Source organism: Larus michahellis, chromosome 2, assembly GCF_964199755.1.
Source record: "Larus michahellis chromosome 2, bLarMic1.1, whole genome shotgun sequence".
Taxonomy (NCBI): domain Eukaryota; kingdom Metazoa; phylum Chordata; class Aves; order Charadriiformes; family Laridae; genus Larus; species Larus michahellis.
Genome location: NC_133897.1, coordinates 66,805,605 through 66,830,080, shown reverse-complemented (window position 1 = coordinate 66,830,080; position 24,476 = coordinate 66,805,605). Strand labels below are relative to the sequence as shown.

General features: G+C 43.8%; 1 protein-coding gene across 2 annotated transcripts in view; it reads right to left on the bottom strand.

The window, feature by feature from the left end:
* The window catches only part of CTDP1 (CTD phosphatase subunit 1), a 112,874-nt gene extending 106,536 nt beyond the window's left edge, over positions 1-6,338 (bottom strand). For both annotated transcript variants that reach the window (XM_074575776.1, XM_074575775.1), the window contains exon 1: positions 5,926-6,338. In XM_074575776.1, coding sequence (XP_074431877.1) covers positions 5,926-6,257 — 332 coding nt within the window. In that variant the 5' untranslated portion in view covers positions 6,258-6,338. The remainder of the gene's footprint in view (positions 1-5,925) is intronic.
* Between the last annotated feature and the right edge of the window lie 18,138 nt (positions 6,339-24,476).

The window sequence follows — 24,476 nt, the reverse complement described above, 5'->3', positions numbered from 1 at the left end:
ACAGTCCAAGGGGGAGATTTCCAAATCCGTAGGTCTAGGTTCAAAAAAGCAAAACCTAGCCAAAATGTACAATTAAGATCTTTGAATTGCAACCTGTAATGCAATACTACCTGCTTTCCCGGAAGTCATTTTATGCTCCCCTATATATTTTAAAAGGCAACTGCTGCAAATTCAACTATCCACGTGTGCTAGAAGACCTTAGGTTAAGCTTTAATTAACATTTTTAACTACACAAAACAGATATTCATAAGAATATTTTATAGGTGACAACTTGCATTGAATTGTCTATTATCATTCTCAAAAAGAGATCCCAAAATGCAAGGCTGTCTCTTTACTGAACCTTCAGGCTAGAAAGGCCCAACTGGAAAGATTTTTTATATACTTTTGGTAATATTTAAGAATTTTTAATACCATCACCCCATATTCATTTTTATTAAGTTCAAATATTGGGTTATGAAATAAGCTAAGGGGAGTCTTCCACTGCGTAAGGCTGATTTTGAAAATCCAAATGGCTGGAATCCCTACTAGGATCATCCCTTAATTTAACACCAAACACGCAGTCATCAGTCCAGACAGGGACGCAAGTTGTACTAGTAGGATTTCTCAAAGGAAAAAACCTCTTAGGTCAAGATAGAAACTTGTAAAACAATTCAAAGCAAAATTCTTGTCTCTCACTTTCTTCCTCAAACTTTTCCAGTCCCTTCCAGTTCAAAGGGCTAAGTGTTGTGCAGCACAAAAAGTAAAGGTCTCATTCCAGTCCACAGTCAGAATTCTTGTCCATACATTTTCTCTTCAGAAGGCTATTTGTTTTACAATTAGGGAGAACCAAATGGCAGTTTCAGAGAAGAAATAACATGCACGTTTGCCTTTAAAAAAGACAGGGATCTTCTAAACAACTCTAGTATTGAAGTAAAGCTCCAAAGTACAGTAAAGAAACTACACAGCAATAAAAATCCATTACAGTTTAGGTAAAAGCAAAATTGATAGCCAGCACAGACATCTACAAACATACACATTTTTAAACGAGAGCTACAACCAACCAGCTTGTCATTCTACAACAAGATGCATAAAATAGTCCCATGAGCTATCTCCCTCTGTCTGCTGGCCCATGGGATTCTCCACATACTCACAAACAATGGCAAAGCCCTTGAGCTCAAGTGAGATGAGCAACTTACAGTAAGAACTCTGACAGCAGAAAATCCCCTGTTTTAGGAGAAACCTTGTAAGGATAAAAGTAACATGTACTAAAAACTATCATACAAAATGACATATGGGACATATACAACCTCAATAATGTTCTTTCCCAGTATCAACATGTCGTTTATCTCCCTAATGACTCTACTGCATTTACACAACCACTTTGATCTGACCTAAATGCAGGCTACTGCTGAAAGGATAAATCACCCTCCCTTTCCCTACACTACACTCCTGTTGCAGCAACTGAGCAAAATGAAGGAATTGATCAGTATGGACAGTTTCACAGGTTGGGTAGGAAGGATGGAGGGCGGGGGGGGAAGAGACCGAGCCATCTTTAGCTACGTGATTTCCAACACCCAACTCAATGCAAGCTGGAGGGACTCACAAGTGTGAGCATCCATTCCAGCCAACTCTCATATTAGCCTGAAGCAATCACAAAACCATGGTCTAAGGATGCTGCACCAAGAACTACTACAAACACAAGGCTGCTACAACCACACCACTGGAAACTTCTGAGGCTGATGCCTGTTTCCAATCAAACCTGACTGAGCAGCTTGATTCTCTTCGATAAGGAAGTACCTACAAGTTTTGTGAAAACAGATGGCCACATAAAGAAAACAGACTTTGTACTCTACCACTCAGCGCTATTAGCTATAGTGTGAGCTTCCAACTTGTGAGGTGCCGGAGAACCAGGAAGAGGATAAAAAGCCGGCAATGAAGGACAGAAACCCCTGATTTAGAACTTGGATCTTTTTCAATATCAAACTCAACCAAACTTAAGACAGACACATTAAAAAGCAGATTTTCTTAATATCACAGTATATGATAGGAAGGGGTGGGGGAGGGATACACATGAAACAGGTCAGAAAGATACGTTCCAAAACTTACTATAAAAAAAATAATGGAATGAATCCAAGGGTAAAAAGAAATTAGGTGAGAGATGTAGTAAACAGGGATTGTTAAGTGCTATTCAACAATCCTCAGTGTTTGCCAACGAGGTTTTTTTGTAGACTCCAATAAGCTCATTAAATATTTGACAGGATATTATGAAAACACTTGTGTCTAACTAAAACAGCAAGTTGTTTTTCCTGTAGTTCATTACAAGTGTCATTACTTCAAAATAAACTGTAATCCATCAGCATTTTATTTCCCTTGAAGATTGGAAGATGAAAGGTATTGGGGTCCAAGGTTAAGTATCCTCATCTTGGGTGGTAAACTAGGCCCTGAGGCTCTGTGGCATTTGATAACAAAAGGAAGATTTTATTTTTTTTTAAATTTATAATCAAGTTTTTTCACACAAAAAAATGCCAAGTAACAACACATAAAAATCTAAAGTTTTAGAGAACAAATTCCCACCTTTTCCCCCACTACCTTCTCCAAAAAGAGCAAATACAAGTTTTGCTTCACTAGAATACAGATAGGTTTAAACAAGATTTTTATTCCAGCACACATATACTTTATGTTCTGTACAAGAACACAAGTTTTAGCTATTAAAGCTATGTAGTAAGACACAAAGATACCCAGTTTAAATGTACAGGTAATAAATATTTTGGAAGACTCTACTCATGTGAGCCAAACAAAAGACTTTCAGTAGTCTATCCCACCAGTAGGGCCTGAAAGCAGACAATCATTTCATATTAGAAACACTTATGTAAATATTCACATAAAACAAAATACTGACCCAACCCAGAATCCTGACATACCTGTAGTAGCTTCAGAGCTATTAACCTTGATGGGTAACTGGCATTAATAATACACAGAGCGGTGCAGCAGTTTTTGACATTTTATTTGTTGCTCCTGCCACCCATAGAAATTATGCTTCATTAACATCAAAGACCCTTCATTAACTGCTTACTGTCATACCTGCTATTTACAGTCCTAACAGGTCAAACACCTTCCTCTCTCGAGTCCTAGTTTGACATTTGATGCCAGCCTACCTCTGCTAGTATAACCAAAAGCCACCTCCTGCCTGCCTCAGGCTGTCACCCCCACCCAATACTATTCTCTCCCCTGTGGGCAGCTTATACCACCATCAATGCCAAAAAGCAGTTAATCAAACTACAAGAAAATGAAGTGCTATAAGCATGGAAAATTACTTCCATACACCAAAGGATTTAATTCCATGCCTGATATAAAAGAAAAAGAAAGAAATGCATCTTCTTGAGATGGAGAGACTTGTGCTAAAAGGTGTCATTTTCAGACATAATGACCAAATTGACATAGAAGAAACCTAGACAGTCACATTATTTATCCTCAAATAAAAAGGTTTAATCAAATTATGTTCTCAGGTTTTAATGAAAAGGAAAAATATTTGGAATAGAAACAGTATTTCTACAGTGCTTAATTAAATGCCTGACAAATATTTGCATATATCTTTGGGTTTATAGAGAATTCAGGGCTAAACTGACCAAATGCACTTCTTTTGAAGGCAGCAAATGGCACCTACCACCCTGGATAATTTGGATTAAAAAAAAAAGTATATCTTCTGGAGATGTTGAATAAATTTCAGCTATGTTACCTACCTTAATCACACCTGTATTTAATACTGCACAATTTAACACACATTTAAATATTGCTGATAGGTAGTGAAATGTTATTATTTCCATTCCACAAAACGGGAAGCCACATGCAAGAGATTTGATGCTCACCAAAAAAAATAAACAAACAACCACTTTTAAGTGACCAAAGAAATGCAGTCACCTCTCCAACTGCTGCCCAGCTGTACTACCCTTAGGTCATGCATCTTCTACTTCTCCACTTGAAATTTTCTTTTACATTCACCCAGTAAATACCATTACAGCACATAAGAGAGAACGCACGCTGAAAAGTCAGAATTACAGAAGCGTAATATCTAGCAATGGTCAATATTAAGAAACAACTTTTAGCAGTATAAGATACATATGTTTTAGAAGCCAAGAACAACAGTAATAAAGAACAGTATTTTCTAATTGTCTCAAAGCAAGGACTTGCTAATTATAATCAAATGAATCAAGATCAGACAGATCCAATAAAAGCATTGTATAAAAATTGGTGCATTCAAGTCCTAACATTTACATTGAGCAAAGCTAAACCTAAAAACGCTGCTACATCAGACCCAGCATATTTAAAATTGTTTACATTCACCATCTAAAGTCTTTGGTTTTAATGCTTAGCTAGCATAATGAAAAGACACGAAGATAACTTATCTTCCCTTCCACTTGGCACTATCAAATGAATTTCATCATGCACGCGGTGTTTTAAAATTTCAGTCTGTATTTTTAAGATGGTAAAACCATCTGACCTAGCATTTATGGTACCTTTGTTCTAATTCAGATATTAAAAGATTGGTCGTGTTGCACCAGATGCAACAGCAGAACGCTGATGTGGCATGAAAGGAAAGCCACAGTCTTATCTCAGAAAGATTAATACTCTCTGTAGCAACAAAAACACATCTTATATCTCCTCTGTAGCATCTTACATTACTGACTGATAAAAAAAGAAACAGATTTTTTTTTTCTAACCCTTTGAGAACACTCCCATACACAGATGTTTTGCACATACTGGTGATTTTCAATCAAGAAAGTTTAGGCCTGGCTGCACCCACCCAAAAATCAAGCGAACTGCAATAAAAGAAAATAACTTGCTGTCATAAAACAGAGGAAGTAGAGCATTTCAATCGTTTCCTGTTGAGAAAAGAAAAATCTTCTTGAAGTACAGGGGAGCAAACTATTAGCCCAATTTAACCTAGAAAACTGGGAGGCCCTATCTATTAGCCATTTAAGAATTTAAAAGTCGACCAACATACTGTCTTATCAAGACAAAGCCATTGTTAAACTATGGAAAAATCTCTCTCATTTAATCCTTTGCTCTTCTGAAAGTTAAAATTACATCACCTCATTTATATTTGTGAAGCCTTATACATTAAAAAGCCTACAGTATTAAAAGCATTTATGGTGCCAATATTATAAGTATGGCATCTAGTAATTTAAAAATGCCTTGCCGCGGCTCTGATTCCCATTGGAATTCCTCCTAGCAGGCAGGAAACGATCCCTTCACTACCTGAGTTTTGCACCAACCTAACAGCGAACCGCCAAACTTTTTAAAAAAAATAATAAAATAAAAAAAACGTCCAAGTAGTTATGCCATTTTTCAGAGAGCCCCGAGACTCGCGAAGGGGATGCTCAGCTCTTCGCGGCGGAGCTCACAGCACGGGACGCGGCTCTGAAACAAGGGAGCCGAGCATGGTCTCTTGCACCTCCCCGGCTCCCTGCTCCCTCCTCACCCTCCTCCTCCTCCCGGCACGGCTGCTCCCCGCGTAGAGCTCCGGAGGAAGGGCCGTTCCCTGCCGGCGGCAACGTGGCTGCGAGACACACGCCGGAGCCAGGCACGGCTGCACCACCCACACCGACCGCCGCGGAGGGGAAGCGGGGCTCAGGGACGGGAGAAGGCCCCTGTTACACGCCGCCTCGCCAGCGCCTGCCATAGCTGGGAGCTGAGGAGAAAGCGGTGCGGCCTTCCCCCCGACCCCGCGCCGGCAGCGAGAGGATGGCGCGCGCCGGTCGCACCGGCGGCAGGGCCCCAGTGGGTACCCGCTCCCCGCCGCGCACCGGGGCCGGGCCGGGCGCACGCCGGACGCCCCGCAGAGCGGGCAGGGCGCAGGGCCCGGCCCAGGCGCTGCGGAAGAAGCGCGAAAACCGCGTCCCAGGGCGGGCTCCCCGGGCCTCTCGCCGCCCCCCGCCCCGCACTCACCCGGGCGCGATGACCTGTCCGGGCCGCGCGCACAGCTCCCGCACCACGCCGGGCCGCTCCGCTTTCAGCTTGCGCTCGGGGCCGGCCCGCTGCGGCCGGGTGCTGGCGCCGCTGGCGGCGGGCGGCGGGGCGGAGGGGCCAGCGGTGGGGCGCGGGACCGGCGCCAGCGGGGCGCACAGCGCCAGCACCGACCCGATCTGCACCGCCGTCCCCACCGACACCTTCCACTCCAGCAGCCGCAGCGGCCGCGGGCCCGGCGCCCGGATCTCCGTGATCAACCCCGCCGGGCCCTCCGCGCCGGGCCCGCCGCCCCTCTCCGCCGGCCCCTCCATCGTCCCGCCCGGGGGGAGGCGGTCGCTATGGCAACGCCGCCGGCCCGGCAGTGGAGCCGGAGCCGGCGGGGGGGGGAGGGGGGGGGGGGGGGGGGGGGAAGCGGGGGGGTAATTGGGGACTCCCCAGCAGTCACCGGCGGCACCGACAGCCAGCGAGGTCACGGCCTCTCTGCGCATGCGCCAGACCCCGGGCGTCCGGCCGTGCTTAAAGGCACAGGCGCACCTAGCTCGAACCGCTGGGGCGGGGCCCGGGCGCGGACGGTGGCGGCAGGCGGGGAGCGGGGCGGACTACAAGCCCCAGCATGCCCCGCGCGTCCCGCCCCCGACAGGCCGCGCAAGGACGGGAACGCGCGGGGTATGCTGGGGCTTGTAGTCCATCCCGCTCCGGCCGGGAAGCGGGAAACTTCACCCGGGACTGCAATACGACCTCAGCATCTCTGGTGCTTGTGTAGCAAGGACACCTAATCTTCGTTCTCCGTTGGCACTCCCAGGCTTAACGTGTCTGGACCTAGGAGCTCCAGAGCTGGAGCCAGGATTTTGGCAGGGAGAAGCCTGACAGCATGCCATCCGCGCGCAGTCTCTATATAACAGCAGGTTCTCCCAAGGTTTTTCCTCCCAACATGTCAGTAGTGATACCCTCAAACAAGAACAGTGTGGGACAGTGGGGAATTTGGCCTGCAAGACGTTGCTGTGAACTTCATGACAAGATTGGGTTGTGGGGCGGCTACCATCACCAGCAACTAGCGAAAGGGAAACTCTTGAATGAAAGTTGCCATGCACCTTTTACCAGCTCCCTGTACACAGGCATAATCATAGAATCTTATCATGGTTTGGGTTGGATGGGACCTTAAAGATCATCTAGTTCCAACCCCCCTGCCCTGGGCAGGGACACCTCCCACTAGACCAGGCTGCTCAAAGCCCCGTCCAACCAGGTCTTGATCACTTCCAGGGATGGGGCATCCACAGCCTCCCTGGGCAACCTGTTCCAGTGCCTCACCACCCTCACCGCAAAGAATTTCTTCCCAATAGCCAATCTAAATCTACCCTCCTTCAGTTTGAAACCGTTACCCCTCGTCCTATCACTACATTCCCTGATGAAGAGTCCCTCCCCATCCTTCCTGTAGGCCCCCGTTAGGTACTGGAAGGCTGCTCTAAGGTCTCCCCGGAGCCTTCTCTTCTCCAGGCTGAACAGCCCCAACTCTCTCAGCCTGTCCTCGTAGCAGAGGTGCTCCAGCCTTCGGATCATCTTCGTGGCCCTCCTCTGGACTCAGTCCAACAGGTCCACGTCCTTCCTATGTTTGGGGCCCCTGAGCTGGAAGTAGCATGATCACACATAGACTTATTAATATTCTTATATTTTTATTATTTTACTATTAATATTTCATTACAGTAGTTTAGTTTCTTTTCATTCATGAGTCCATGCACATGCATGATCGCATGTGTTTTCTAGATCCCTTTCTTGTACAATGAACTGAAGGGAGTTGCTTTTTGGGAAGCCTCAAGGTTACATAGTAAAGGAGGCTGTTGGCTGTATAGTCCTCCACTCATTTACTAGAGAAGTTGGAAGGTTTGTTATGAATAACGTACATAAGGAACTGCAAGAGGAATAGTTCATTTTCACGGCGAAGGTGTTTGGACACTGCTCAGCAGAATGGTGTTTGTTCATTCTCTTTCTGCTCCAGAGTTCTTGTCCAACACCAGTGTCTTCAGCCACAGTTTTTAGAGGGTGTTTGTATACATACTCTGTCCTGGGCTGTGTGAGGAGGGGGTAATACTGCCTTGCCCATATTGGAGGGATTTGCTTATAAGAAATTTTGTTATTATAATGTCCTGGTTTGAGGTAAAACAGAACCAATTTTCTTTTCAGTCATTTTGCTTTTCAGTTAAGTCTCATCTAAACTAACTGCACTCTCTGAAATTAATGGCATATTTTTCATACAGTGTCCACTTTCAGAGTGTTAAGGCTTGATGTTTATAGTGAATACCAAGGGATGGTACGCAGAGAGTCTCCTGCTTACGCTTATTGCTATAACAACCAAGGTCAGCTAACTTTGTTCTTTGCCCCTCTTGGAGGGTTGGAAGCAGAAAAGTGTAGCAGGGTCTCACCTGCAGGGACCAACAGAGTATTCCATCCCAGCTGTATCACGCTCAGTATAAAAGCTGAGGGATCAAAGGGCTCAGCCTCTTTCTTCAATGGCCGATGTCCAAGGAGGACTCTGTCTGTTCGTCTACCTTTAATCCCAATCCATGCGTTCCTGAATCCAGATCTGGAATCCAGTTCCCATCTGTAGCTGAGTCAAGCCTGTGACTTTCCCAGTGCCTGCTGGTGATGTGATTGTCACCCTGGGAGCTTGATGCTGGTTTTGTATATATTGTATATATTTCATTATTTTCTTATTAATAGTCTTATCTTTTTATTATTTTATTATTAATATTTCATTAAAGTAATTTAGTTTCTTTTCATTCATAAGTCTCTCTCCCATTTGCTCTCCTCTCCTCTGAAGGGAGATGCTCTCCCTACTCTGAAGGGGAGAGAGGTAAAAGAGAGCATCTGCTGTTCATTTTAGTCGCCAGCCCAGCCCAAACCACGACAATTAACAGAGTTTGAACAGTGGGAAATAAGTAGAGAATAAGGCCACACACTGAACACTGCATTTAAAACTGAATACTGAACATAAGGTAGGTGAGCCCCAGTTGTTCTTCGTATTTTGACTAGCAGCCTTAATTCTTATGTTCCCTAGTGTGTATTATTCTTAATAATATTCTTTTAATGTTGTCATGTGCATGCAGTAAAGTTACATCATAAAAGGTGAGTCGTTTCCTTTTTGCATACTATTCCTTCCTTTACAAGGCTGCACAGTTCTCACTGGGGAGACTGGTAGTATCTCTCTATGTTGCTCTCTGCTTTTTCTTAATCTGAAATAAAAATAATCAGCACTGAAGAAACATGTCCATGTTCTTTTGCACATGAAAACTGAAGTTAACACCACCAGTGACCACCGAGGAGGTGTCACTGTTTAGCCCAAACCAGCATCTAGAACCGTGCAGCCATTCACTCACCTCCCCCCAACCCCAGTAGGGTAGGGAGAAGAGGAAGGAGAAAAAACCCCGTGAGTTGAGATAAAGACAGTTTAATAGAAATGTAATGGAAGACAAAATAATAATAATAATAATAATAATAATAATAATAATAATAATAATAATAATAATAAAAAATAGTAATAATGGTAAATCTTTTACAAAATAAAGTAATGCAACACAAGTTGCTTTCATCACCTGCTGTGATCATCATGTGATCATCACGTGTGATCATCACTCCCAGCCTGTCTCAAGCAGCGATCAGGGATTCCTGTCCCCTGGCCAACCGCCATATATATACACTGAGCATGATGTCTATGGTATGGAATATCCTTTGGCCAGCTTGTCCTGTCTATGCTCCTTCTTAGCTTCTATGGGAAGCTGAAAAAGTCCTTGACTTAATAAACTAAAACAATATGTGCTATCAACATTATTCTTGTATTAAATTCAAAACACAACAGCAGCTACTAGGAAGAAAATTGACTCTATCCCAGGACATGAGGCCACCGTGGAGCTCCACCAGGAAGTGCTGACTTGCAGAACTTCTCCTCAACTCTCATCTGACCGGTGTTTTTAGCTCGCACCCAGGCTTTTTTGTTTTTGAGGGTGGATTGACGATGTTCTGCTCAGGTGCAGCAGGCTGAGGCCTGTCTCAAGAGCGTAAAGAAAAAAAGGTAGCCTCAAAGAGCAGGAAAATTCATCAGGAATGAATTTTTATATAGATAAAACTTTTACAGACTTCCAAGTCTAGCAAAACCCTGTTCCATCAAGAGTGGTAGTCATGATAGTCAAGGAAAATCTTCTGGAGATCATCTAGTCCCAACTCCCCAGCTCAAAGCAGGGCAACTAGCAGGTTGCTCAGGGCCGTGTTCAGTTGGGTTTTGAATATCTCCAAGGATGGAGACTCTACCTCTCTGAGCCACTTGTGCCAGTATTCAACCAACCTTACAGTGAAAAAAGCTTTTTCTTGTGTTTAGGTGGAATTTCCTGCATTTCAATTTGTGCCCGTTGCCTCTTGTGCCTTCACAGGGCACCACTGACTCTGTCTTCTTTATCAACAATCACCCACCCCCATCAGATGTTCATACACTTTGGTAAAATCCCTCTGGAGCCTTCTTTTCTCCAGGCTGAACAGTTCCAGCTCTCTCAGCCTCTTTTTGTGTGACAGATGCTCCAAGCCCTTTAATAACGTTTGTGTCTCTTTGTGCGCTTGCTCCAGTATGTCTGTGCCTCTCTTGTACTGGACCCAGCACACCCCAAAGTAGTGTCACTGGTGATGAGTACATGGGAAGGAGCACTTCCCTCAAACCTATTGGCAGTGCTCTTCCTAATGCATGATGGGATGCTGTTGTCTTCTTCACTGCAAGGGTTACATTTGTTTGTTCGTGGTGAGCTTGGTGTCCACCAGGGTCCCAAGGGCCTTTACTGCAGAGCTCCTTTTCAAACATCTGGCCCCCAGCCTGTCCTGATGCCTGGGGTTGCTGCTCCCCAGGGGTAGGACTTGGTATTTTCTGTTCTTGAACTTCATGAGGTCCCTTTCTCCCCTTTTATCCAGGCTGCCAAAGTCCCTCTGGATGGCAACACAACCATTTGGCCTATCATCCACTCCTCCCAGCTTTTTATCACCTGCAAACTTGCTGAGCGTGCACTCTGCCTCATTGTCAAGGTCATTAATGAAGATGATAAACAGTATTGGCATCAGTATTCACCCCTGGGCAAACCACTAGTGAGCAGGTAACTAGTGACAGGACTCTCCTAGCATAACATGAAGCACCAAGGACTGGTGTTACATTCATACTATATCTTCTTTTTTTTCATACAATATCTTCTTTTTTTCATACAATATCTTTTTTTTTTTTTTTTTTTTTACATTTCTGCCATAAGAAATAACCTCTTTAAGGAAACCAGAAAAGACTGCAAATTTTCTCTAGATTCCCTGAGTGTAATCTTGTCCTGTGTTTGAAGATGAGCTCAGTTAAACAAACTGTATTTGTTGGTACTGAATGTCCCCTTATTGTATGTGGAGATCATAGTCTTGGCAGCAGAGCAGAACCATGTCATAAAAATGATGCAGCTTTGTTTGCCCTACAAATATCTCAAACTGATCATTTCTGTGTTTTCCTTTGGCCTGCTAATCTCCCTCATCGAAAGATGTACATTTAAGGTCATGCAGCTTTACTGAACACCTGCCATTTTCTTGAAAGCTGGCCCGCCACACAGCTTTTATATATTTCAACATCACACCTGTCCTACCAGACCTCCTTGGGCAGACAAGGATAGACAATATTTGATCCCTCACCGGCAGGTTTGATGCATGTAAGGACTGAGTGACTGAAGTCTGACACTGCACGGCCACACAGGGCTAGAATTGGCAATGTTGCAGGTAAGGGATGAAATAAGAAGACCTCACCTCATCTTACCAACCCTGATATGTTAACTCTTATCTCTGAAACAAACCGAAGGTGTGCTGCAGCTTCTACAGTACTGCTGATCTCAGAAAGCCTCTGCAGCCCCTCCTTCCGCAGAAACTATTTTGTGATTTTCTCTGCACCTGTAATGAAACGCTCAGCTGGGAGAATAACAACAGAAAACTACATAATTGGTATTATTGTTTCTGGTTACTTTGATTGCAGTAAGACAAAGCTTTACAAAATAATTGCACCGATCAGTCCTAGGTAGGTGCAAGGGAAAATCCCTGAGACGGTGTGTGATGAGAACATTAAGGGAAGAATCTGTAATTCTCTTTAGTAAGTATAATTCTATGGAACACACTGTGTTAAAATGCTTGACTTCATGTCTGGTTACACCAGATGGCTTCCATCAAGAGGCAGATGTTTTCCCCAGTCTTCCCCTCAAAAAGGACATCAGACTTTAACCACACCTTTGTATTTGAATACGTAGCATGAACAAAAGCATATGCTGTAGATATCAGCTTCATGTAACTGTCGAGTGAAAGCACTGGGGTGGTAGATATAGCTTTGTGGGGAAGCACTTCTTGAAAGTGATAGATTTAAAAAAATACATGCGTTCAGTACGGTTGAATTCTAAGAAGATAAAGGAGATAATCTGCAGTTTATTTACTTAAGGTTGAAACATGCTGTGCTAAAACTTCTCTTAAAATAAAAGACCTGTTACCCTGCTTTGGGTGTTCTAGCTTTAATGAAAATTCAAAATGCGTTATATAATGCCTCTTAAAGGTGACTGGGCTGAGTATTTTTCTATTCAGACTGACGACTTTGATGCTGCAAGCTGTTCACAGCATACTTAATCCACAGTAATACCTGTTCCATAGCAATTTTCGTGAGGCCAAAGAGCACAAGCTGGCCAGCCTCCCACAATCTACGAGCAGCTTACAGAAATCTGCAAATGGGCAAGAGCCACAGAGCACATGCTATGTACCTCACCTTTCCCAGGAGAGCCGTGGGGTGGTTTGCAGCTCACCAGCCACCCATGGACCCTGCTCCAGCCCAAAGCCCAGGCATGCAGCTGCGGTGCAGGGTGGCTGGGCAAAGTCACTCTGGGCTTTCCCCTGTGGCTGGGGATTTGAATGAACCAGCCGGCCTGGTGCTAGACAGCCCCGTTGCCAATTACATGATGCAATGCTATTATGAGAGCTGTATCTGAACTACTCAGAAGTGAGGCAAAAGTTGTTCAAGAGTCACAGATTGACCAGTCCCCATGGCAGGGAGTTTATAGCTATTTATATATAATTCCTCAGTGCAAGAAGTCTGCAAGGCGGTATCACATTTAAACATTAGAACAAAATATGGAGATATTCAAAAGGTCTCACAGCTCATCCATGCCCAGACACCTCATTGGGTCCAGTGTGATAACCAGTGGCAGATTTCACCTGGGGAAGTGAAGTAACCTCATCCTGTCTTTTTAGTGTTTCCAGTAGGAAGGGAAGCTTTACCCTGCTCAAAAGCCGACGGGACTTGCCATCAGAAACTAGAGCAGATTTTGCTGTACGTGAGCGCCCCAAGTAAAAGAGGTTTGGGTAGTTTCCATTGTGGCAATCTTTTCCTGTTTCTAGACTCTTGAATTCTCAGCCAAGGACCTTCTGCCACGGTTTCTGCTGGCTTTTACAGGAGCAACTCAGGGAATGACTTTAACACATGGAATACAATAAAATGCGTATCTGGGGCTTAATCCCACTCACACTGAACTATCTCAAATGTTGTCAGTTGCCTTCAAAAGGAGATGATGCAAAGCCTTAGCACCACAATAACCAATTAGAAGGCAGTTTAAATTGTGTTGTCATCAGCTTTTACATCACCTGGCTCTTTGTGTTTGAAAATGCAATTCTCATGCTGTGTTCAGATTGGATCTTTTTTCTGGCAAATACCTTTGGCAAAACTCTGTGCTCTTCAGTGGAAATAGAGCAGAGACTGATTTAGCTTCTCAATTTTTGTTTTTCTTGGGCAACCCAAAAGAAAAGGATATAAAAAATAAAGCATCTGTGAAAGTTAGTTACATTTTCCCCGCTGCTCCTTCTCTACAAGTGGGATTAGTTTTACACTGATGGATCTGCACAGGTGTATTTTGAGCAGCGCAAACACTGCCAGATGGGTATTTTTCTGTATAACTGGCTCATACCAGCTCATCTGTACAAGAGGTTATCACGTACACACCTACCTGACTGAGGCTACCCATACGTACCCCAGCATAGACGCATCCTTCTGGCCCTGCCCTTGAAAGCCCTACAGGTAGCTGACCTGACTCATAAAGTAAACCATTATTTACCTTGTTGAGGCTACTCCCACGGTGCCTTCACAGTCACAGTTCACATTGTGAAACCCACATAGTTTTGAAATGCATGACTTGGAAGCATGAATCAACACTTCCTCCTTTCTTAGCAGGGATGTGTACAACTTGACATCCCTTCCCTCCTCTGCAGAAGGAGCACACGTCTAAACATTTTCATTTTAGAAGAGAAGCTGATGACAGAGATTCCTGTGCTGTCACAACAGAAGTTCATTCAGGCTCTAGACTGGGCCATCGACTAGACAGGATGGGCAATTTTTGTAACCGAAGCTGTTTGTGACTGCGCAACTTTAGAGCGGTGATTTCCAGCCTGTGCTCTGCAGGATCTTGCGGCTGTCGAATCTATGGACGATGATTAAGAAGGAAAATTTGCTGCCTAAGTAATCTACAGATATGAAACCTTTTTCCCTCACCTCCACCGGAAAATAGACATGAAAACCAGCAAACAGCCAAAAAGCCCTGCCATAATGAACTGTGCTCTTCTTTATCGGACTTGTGCGAAAAGTTTGTTCAGACCAAAACTTTTTACCCTTCCCTACCCTTTTACCCTTCCCACTGCCAGGAGTCTCCAGCCCAAGAAAAAAATGGGGGTGTTGGGCTCCCCTTTGGCAACAGGGCGGATGCGGGTTAACACGCGCTGCCTGCACCAGGTGGCAGAGCCGGACTGCTCCCCCAGACTGGGAGAACATACGTGTTTCTCTACAGTCTCCTTCAAGCAGAGTACCGCCGAGTGGTTCATAAGGAGATATGGTGTTGCAAATACTGAGTGCGACAACTCTTATTTAAACAAGGGGGTAAAAAATTTATCTATTTAGAGCAACGGGGAAAACCCCACTCAATTGGGAAATGAAAAGTATGTTGTTTCATCTGCACAGGCAAAATGTAACAGGTAAGATTCGAAGTTCAGAAGAGGAATTAAGGTAATACTTCCCTGCTTATGTTGGATTGGGAAAAGTTCAGAAAACCAAGCAGGATTGCAAGGGGGAAAGGAAGAAGCTGTCAGCAGTGATTTTTAATCAAAGAGAAAAATCATAGCACTGTGAAGAAGATAAGCAGAATCAAAAGTGATCAAGAACAGAGCGGCTGATAGAAGTGACAACAAAAAAAATCATTTGCTCTGGTGCCTTGCTGAGGAAAGATGTGCCTGCAGACAGAAGTCATTAGGAGGTGAACAGGGTGAAGGAAGCACCATTTTTTTTTTTTCAAAGCAGGGATGAAAACAAGAACATCTGAAGCAGAAGGGGGAAGATGGTACAATCACACAAATGATCGAAGAAAACATACCGTATACTGTTTTAGCATGAGACAAGCATGGTAGCTTCATAAGATGATCTTACAAACCATAAATTATGGCAGTAGCATTAGTTGTGAGCGTCTGAACTGGTGAAAGTGGAGTTCCACATCCATTACTAAGAAACCCATAATCATACATTGAGCCATACAGAAACAACGTGGGTGTCTGCACAAACTGAGAGATAAATCCTTTTTCCCCTTTTACTTTATCTGAAAACCTGCTGTATGGACAGTGCTGATGTTTTTCTTTTCCATTATTTCAGGAATATTTTGGGGGAGAAACGTTTTTATGTTCTGTTCTCATGAAGGCAAAATTTGGACTCACCCTGATCCTGCTGATGGGCAGTTTTAAAGCAAAGGAGAGAAGTTCTTAATGACGATCCATGAAGGAGCCTCAACCAGCATCCTCTCTGCTCTGGGTGCCAGCTTCTTATAGCTGTGGATTCATCGCAGAGGTGGAGAGGCCCACTCTCGATGAGCACAGTCCTAGCACATGAAGTTGTTTACAAGAACAGTCCCCTGAAGGAGATACAGTAAGAACTAAGAAGCCACAGTGTATTGGGGTACTTCACCACTGGTTTTTGTACAAATGTTTGTATTGTATGCATCTCAGTTTGACAAAAATGCTTCTGCCTTTGAAACGCAAGTGAATAGGGTATGTGTCTGGGGAGGCAATGTTCAGTAATGCACATTTTTATAGTAGCAAAGTTATAGTCTAGTAGAAAAACAGGCTTCAGGTGTGTGATAACACAAATCAGAACCATCCTCACACTGAACTCAACTATGGTCAAGACTTTCTGGTAAACATTTTACTTTTCGACTGCATATTTTGCACTCTATTTGCATGACATCTCCTTTTCTCTCTTTCCCTTGTTGGCTGACTTTATGCCCCTTTGGCTTGTCCCTTTTTTTCTTTTTAAGCCTGGTGGTGATTCACTGGAAAAAAATCCGTTTAGCCAGTGAGCAGGAATTAATGACCTATTTACAAGTGAACTTCACTATACTTTTTCATAGGCCAAAGTCAACCCCCAGAGTACCCCCCAGGCTGCCTTTTAGAAACCATGTCAAGCTCCCAGTGATTCCCAAGGACTTCAGCCTGTCTGCGCTTACCTCACCTGGCCTGCCCTGTCATGGATGCTATTCGCTATTTGCTCACCCAGAATATTTTCTCTTAAAAGAACCTATATTCTTGGGGATGGACTGCCTGTTTTCTGAAAGGTCTCTAGAAGATACTACATTGCAGGAGGAATAATGAGAAATAATGGCATTTGAGGTTCTATTCTCTGCTTTCTGGGGTAACACCCATCACAACGCTTCGTCCTTCAGATGTTGCTAACTCTGCTGCAAAGCCTCTGCATTTCAGAGAGGATAACCCCATATCGAAGAGCTGGACAACCTAACGTTTTCCTAACATTCACCACAGGATGGCAGTGCAAGATTTTAATTTTCAGCCTCTGTTTTTATTGCATGTGTACGTGCCATGTGCGTGTGACAGCGTAGTTAGAAAATTAAAACCAGTAGCGCTTTTTTCCATTTTGAAAACAAAGATATACCAGTTTCCTTTCAAACTGAGCTGGATTATGAAAATTCAGAACCAATAAGAAAACAATGCTGCTGCTGCTGCACAAGAGGCATTGCCATAATGCCACATTTCAGAAATGCACCTCAGCTTTGTTCCTATGCTGACTTTGTACATATTGAATTTACACCTTTTTTTTTTTTCTTTTCCCCCAGTATACAACTTATATGGCAAAGATCATTTAGATGTCATATTGTAAGTGGCTTTTGAATTCAGGGAGCTAGTGTCCTAAAACTGCATCTTTGGCCTGTGTGCTGAGGCACACTCCCTGCCGGGGTGGTCCCAAAGCACATTCTGCCAACAGAACTGCGAGCGGTTGCCAGAAGCTTAGTTCAGCTTTCCTCCTCTGTCTCCAGCTTCACATTCCCATTTTCTTTTTGCGAGGCAAATCAGGGAATTTGGTTTGTCTGAAAATGTACCTGACAAAATGAAACCATTTTAAACCTGATTAGTTCCCCTGTCTGGCTTGTAGCTTGGGTCCCAGGACCAGCAAGAGGAGGCAGCAGGGAGCCCAGGGTCATCGAGGGTGGTGAGACACTGGCCCAGGTTGCCCAGAGAGGTGTCGGAGGCCCCTTCCCTGGAGACATTCAAGGCCAGGCTTGATGAGGCTCTGAGCAACCTCGTCTCGTTGAAGATGTCCCTGCTGACTGCAGGGGGGTCGGACTAGATCACCTTTAGAGGTCCCTTCCAACCCGACACATTCTATGATTCTATGAAAACTTGCAGGCCTGGGCTCTGCTGGCTTGCCATCGCAGGTGCTATTTTCTGGTGTGGCGTTCACAGCTGATGGCATAGCTTGCCCGTGACACTTTTGTCAGAATGCAAGATGGTAAAGTACAGCTGGGGCTATAGTAATGCCAAGGGCAATGCAGGATTTAAACAACGTGTCCTGCTTTGAACTGCTGCTGAAACACACCCATATGCTCAACTTCTTACTGATACATATATCCATGCTAGTGAATTGCACTGAGCTAAAGCTCTACAAAAAGACTATGCAGGTGAGCTCCAGGAGACTGAATGTTGTATTGACAACTATCATAATTTCACAGCTTGTTTGTCACTAAAAAACTTCACAGTTCAATAGAAGAGTTGAAAATAGGAACTCTCTGGCTTAAGAGCACAAAGGTATGTTTAATTTGTAAATTCATCATCTTTAGGGTAATGCTTTGAATGCTGGGGACCTGCCCTATGATTTTTAATCCTTGGGACTGGCAGCCCCGTGGTTTCTTCCTTTCCACATCATCCCAGTGGCTGAGCAAGAAGGGGTGTTAGGGTCATGGTTTGAGTGCAGACAGGTGAAGTCTGGGCACTCTCAGCTCTGGACTCCGCTGTTCCCGTTCTCATCGAGCAAAAGCTCTGAGAGGTAAAACCAAGGCACGGGCAACGTTCACCTGTTTGCTCCGACTGCTGCTGAGGACAGATAGTTTGATAAACAAAAGCTAAAAGGTTCTTCAAGTGGCAGCTATCTATCTGTGTTGCTACTTTTTTAAAGCTTATGTACATGTGTTTAGTAGTCCCAGTAGTCCACTGACAGATAAACAAAACATACAGTTCAGCAGTGCTGCTCGAGGTGTAGTAAAGGCTCCACATAAATGCAGCAGAGCAGCACTTCTGCTTTCTGCCCTTCCTGATAAAGGGCAGTTTTATATTTCAGAAGGTTTTTGGGATGACTGATATGATCTGATACAGAACCAGCCTGTATGCAGGGGGAGTCTACCGTGGAAGACTTAATGGAGGAAAAATGCATTTTCCATAGTTAATAGCACCCAGCAGTCTTAGCTATATCTGAGAGAAGTGCTATTCTTACATGGAGTGTCAGTCTTACACTTCAGGCTGTATCAGTAACGTTTCTGAAATCTGGTATTTTTCTTTGCAGGGTAACTTCAGGAAAATCTCCTTTTTGTCTAAAAAGAATAATATTTTTCTTTTTTTTCCAGACATACCTTTCTCTCCATGTCTTCTAATGGTGTAGCAATAACTGAAAAGTGGACAGAAATGCCTATTTAGTATGAGATGTGGCTACATTCTACATTGTCTAAATAGAACTGAGAAACATTTACTTCTTCACTCTAAACTATACAAAAGCTTTTCCCTTCTTTTTGAGACGTGATAGAATTTAGGTTTTCTTCTTTCATGCATAGAAAAGAGTAACACATAGTCATAAAGAGTACATATGTGTGTGCAACTACAGTAACACTTCGAAAATAAACCTTTAGTGCTACAGCTAATATTCTCATATGTTTCAAGATGCAGTATCCCAAAACAGAGATGCTGCAAGTTCAGAACTGCACAGACCCCAAGAATGTCACACAGCCTGTAAGGAATTAAGCTTCACAAAAAACCCGTGGCAGAGGGAAGTATTTTGATTCCCGATGGTGATGATATGATATATATTTCCATAGCAGCCAGCGGCAGTGCCGGCTGCAGCCGCAGTGCAAGGGCGGAAGCAAGGAGACGTTCTGCAGCATGTGACCTGCAGTGCGAACACCCACCACTGTGGGCTGGTGTGGGGTGCTGCGTGGCGGGGTAGGGGCAGCAGGGGAATGGGACAGCCTCCTTGTAAATCACTGTTAGGACGGGGGTCCCGCTAGGCTTATGGTCTTACAAGCCCATGCAGAAGTGGTTATTATTCTTCTGGAGAGTTTGCAATAGGAAAGGGACCAGACCAGTAGTGGGGAGATGGGGTCTGCAGCGTAGTTATCAGGACTACGGATGAGCCAACAACATCTGAGCCCCCCAGGTCAGAAGGGTGCAGACACTGAGCAGCGGTGATGGAGGCAGACCATGACCATGGGCAAAGATTACCTGTTGCCTCTAATGCCTTTAATCACTCGAGCTGGAGCCCATCTGTCCCCCTTTGGAAGGTGCCATTTTTCATGGCTCACTCCAAACACTTTCCTTTGGCAGGGGCAGTCTGGGGCTGAAGAAGGGAGGGCAAGATATGGTTAAAACCAGAACTGAAAATGTGCAAAGGGAAGAGGAGTATGGGAACGCGGAAGAAAGAAAAGGGAGGAGGGCAGGAAACACATAGGGCGCAAAGACTTAAGATACCGGTGGAGGACCTGTAGTGCTGGGAGAGGTGTTTTGAAGAGCAACAAAAATCAAGAACAACAGACCAAGTGGTATTGCGTGTACACAAGCACATGTCCACACACATGTCAGAACTGACAGAAAATGGGTATTAGGAGGAGGGATGCTACCTCACATAGTAAGAGGCAGGGTTAAGGCATCTGTGGCTGGTTACAAGGTGGCCCCAAATGCCTCCTGCCCTGCACCCAGTTGAGTTGCTGTGGGGACCCTGAGGCTCTGGAGGTGCCCACAGCTGCTCTCCTGGAGCATCCTTCAGCTGCAGCAACAATGTGGATCGGCAGGGCGGGCGGGCGGCCACTGGCGAGGCTCTTCATGGCCGCTGGCAAGCAGGGAAGTCGAGCCGTGTATCTGTGGGAGCCGGGCAGAGATGAGAATAAACCCCAGATTTCCTGTGCCTCAGCTCTATCCACGAGGCCGTCACTTTCCCCACGCACTAATCTGACATTACAGAACGTATGGCGACGCAAAGCCACAAAGAAACTAAATTAAGAGAGTAGTGGGCGTATGACTTGCATGCAATGTTTCCCTTTCACTGCAAATTTCTCATTTACTGTTATTTTTGCATAGGCCCGTGTGACTGAATTCCCATAAAGTGGTCTCCCACACCTCAGGCAGTTATTAGAGCACGAGGCAGTCACTGGGACGATCTGTGCCTGGAAATTAGAGAGAGACAGACACAGACCAAGCATCTGAGAAAGAGACTGCAGCGCAGGAAGGGATATATGAACCACTCTGGCACAATTCAGTTGTTAGGCAAATCATTAAAGCTAAAAAGGAGGAAAAATGAACTGCTTCCCCGGCTGTATATATAAGCTGGACATTTGTGGAGAGTGAGCAAGTGGAGTGGTTATCAACAATAAAGGAGTAATAAAAAGATAAGATCTTTGCATTCCAATTAAAAGAAAAATCATTGCAACAGGATCAGATGCTTTCCCTGGCAAAGAGGCAAAGAATTTCTCTCCAGGCAAGAGACAAATACCTACCTCTTCCCTTTTATCAAGTATTAACCCGTAGGCCTCTGGGAGTAAAGGGCAGAGAACCAGCATAGGAATTTCTATTGCAGATGGGAAAACACTTCCCCCCCGCCCCCCAACTTTGTTCAAATCTGAAGAAAGATTGGACCAATGAATCAATGGGGTGGAGGGAAACCAAGCTATTAGGAGATTAACATCAGGGGAAACTTTAGAACAAGATGGCTTTTCTGATGGAACCGTGTAAGAAATTAAAGAAACAAATATCAGCTTTCTTCCCCTTCCTGCCACCCCCACATTAGCCACATCTTTGCAAAACATACCATGCAGCATGTACTGATTCAATAGCAAGGCGTACTTCTGCAATAAAGATTTTTCTCACTGAGACTTTCAAGCCTCCAAACAATGAAAAACAAGCATCAGATGAAATGATCCAATGACAAATTTGCAATTTTCAATCTCGAGGTGACGTACGGACAAATGCTTGAGGCAATGGAACAAAAGTAGGTTTGCCTTTTCTGTACTGTTTTTTCAAGACTGTTCCAAAGTAACTAGAGTGATGCCAAAGGGTTAAGCACACAATTTACTGAAGACCTTCAGAGGCCACATTCTGGGTTGTCTTCTCTCTGTCAGTGCCAGGCAGGTAGAAAGATAATCAGAGAGAAAGTCGGTTTCACTGACTAACCTTAAGTATCCATCGTGGAGATTGCTGCTTTGTACAAAGTCAAGAAATGTTATTGATTCAACTCCCCAGGAAGCCTGCCAACTGCTTAACTAGAATTTCAGAAATTATTTGAAAAATAGAAGTACTTTACAATTTACTATATATCAAGTATAGTTTTTAAATCTGATTACTGCTTGAAAATTTTCAAATCTACTTTCAGTGGAAGATTTCTTTATTTTGTGCATGTGCAGCGTAGACCTGAGAAGAGTACCTGCTTACTGTGGAAAATGTTGACTGTAACCGAAAAAGACAATGCCTGAAAATATAAGGAAATATGCCTGAAAATATAAGGAAATGCAACATTTCAGACAGCATATTCAAGCCAAAATGATTTCATTTGAAAGTCGCACAGCATTACCTCTTAGAAAATGTAATGCAGTGACTTGGTTTCCCTGTTGTCTTTATGAACAAGTTTCCCATTCTGGCTTCAGCTCCTATCATGCCGGGGGAGCCTTGCTCATGCTGGGGACAGCCGTGCCATGCCATGGGAGGTGCGGGATGATGGGGAGACTTGCTCAGGCAGGTGGGACTTCTGGCCTATAATGAGATACTGCAGTCGCATTTGTAGATCACAGTGGTGAAGTTATCACTCCTCTGCTGAGAGATGTCAATTTGCCATTGGGAAATCCCTTCTCCAAATTTTCTGACCAGAACTTATGTTTATCAGTCTCTTAATTCCAAAACCTCTTCTCCATCACTTCCTTTCCTTTGACAATCCACTAATAGCTTCATTCCCTTCCCTATCATTGGCTCATCTTTCTTCTTATGTGCAAGCATAGATCAGCTGAAACATGTATATCTCTTGTCTCCTTCCAATAGCAATCTGATTCTTTACATTAACCTTGAATTTCAAACATATTGAGGAGAAAGGTAAGAGGTTTTTGTACCTGTCATTTGTTTCACTACTGGGATCTAAACAGAAATTCATGATATGCCCCACTTTTACATTTCACATACATTGAAAAAGATGTTTTAACAGCATTTGGCAGAACACAATTAGCCGGTGAACAGACCTTCCTGATGAATATTCACAGGTTCAAATCTGCCAGAAGTAGGCTGAATTATTGCTACACCTATTGCATATGTTAGGTGAAATGTCTTGGAAGTACTTCAGCAAGTTTCTAATTCTTAGTGGATGTTTATTCTGTAATCATGGGGAAATAATATACACACATATGTGGGTATATATAAATGCAGCTGTTGTCCCAGACAAAGATTCCTCATGTAGGTACCCAAGTTGTCTTACACTCATTCCTTGTGGTCAATGAGTATGATGAATACATCCTTAGTAGCAAGATGACAGTTACTTCCTCATGCCAGGGGAATACCCAGAGCAGCATTAATAGATGTCAGTTGCAGGAAAATTGTCTGACCCATTGAACCCTTATTTTTTGCAGAGTAGATAGTAGCTATTCATTTAAACATTTTGAATGTTGCATATTTTTCATGAGGTACGTGTTTTAAAAAGTGGGTTTCCAGTACTGTCCAAAATATTTGTCTAAGTAACCTTTCCTTAGTTAGTAAGAGTTCAGGAAAACACCAAGACCCATCTTAAAATAGGCCAACAGATGAACTTCTCAAGGGTACCTTCTAACCTAGGTATTCCTAATTTATCCCTAACTTAGAACCCTTAGAACCTAATTTAGGCTCCTAGCTTAGGAACCTCTCCCTCTCACACAGTTTCATATCTTTAGTCTCAAAGAGGGAGTTGAACTCGGTCTCTTGTATTCTAGGTGACTGCTTGAGTGACCAGGCTACTGGCTAATATGGGATAAATCTCTCTTATCCTCTCCTGTGAGGGGTGATCCAGTTAATATCAATAATTAAGTACTTATTTGAGAAGGTATTTGAACTCTGAACTCTGCTGTATTTCCCAACTAATGGGCTAGAGAGTCAGGGTGTCTTCTCTCTCCCTGTTCTCTTCCTTCTAGTTCAATTTCTAGACCAGCAGTAGTTAATAATTTATATGAAATGGAACATTTCCAACAGTAAAGATGGAAAGAAACCAATCCCTTGGTACCTATATAACCCCCAAGTTATGCCACTAAAGAGAGATTTGGGAAAAAGTGCTTGGATGCAAGGACTATCTTTAGACAGACAAGAGTTCGGATCCCACAAAAATCTTAGATTGAGTTGAACCCTTCTGGGTCCAATCTTTATCTGCCAGTGCCCTTATACTACCCTGACTCCTCCCCGTATGGTGAATTTTGGGGAAAATGAGAGAGATTGAGCCATAAGAAAGCCTACTAAAAAATATTACCACAAAAATGCAATACCGAGATACATACTGCAACTCTCTTGACTTTCCACTGTCTTTGAAAGATATTACTAAATCCGCTTCCTTTAGTTCATTTTAAATGTTATATTCCCCTGTTATTTTTGTTAACCGTGTTTTCCTAATTTTGCTTTTAAAATATTGCTTTTAAATACTAAAAGGTTAAGGTTTCCTTTTCCTGCTTCCCTCCCCCCACCTTTTCTGGTCTAGCATAAATGCCAGCAGGAGAAAATGCACTCTCAGACTTAACTCATCCACTAGCTGTAAATATTCTGTACTAAATTAAGTACAGAAACAGATACCTGGTACTCTGGAAATCTGGCTTTAACCAACAGAATTGTGATAGCTCAGGAAACTATGCACTGACAATCAGCAAGAGCTCTATCCTGATGACTAATGGGGGAGATTTGTCATTGTCTTCTCCCACTGAAGTATTTGCAGATGA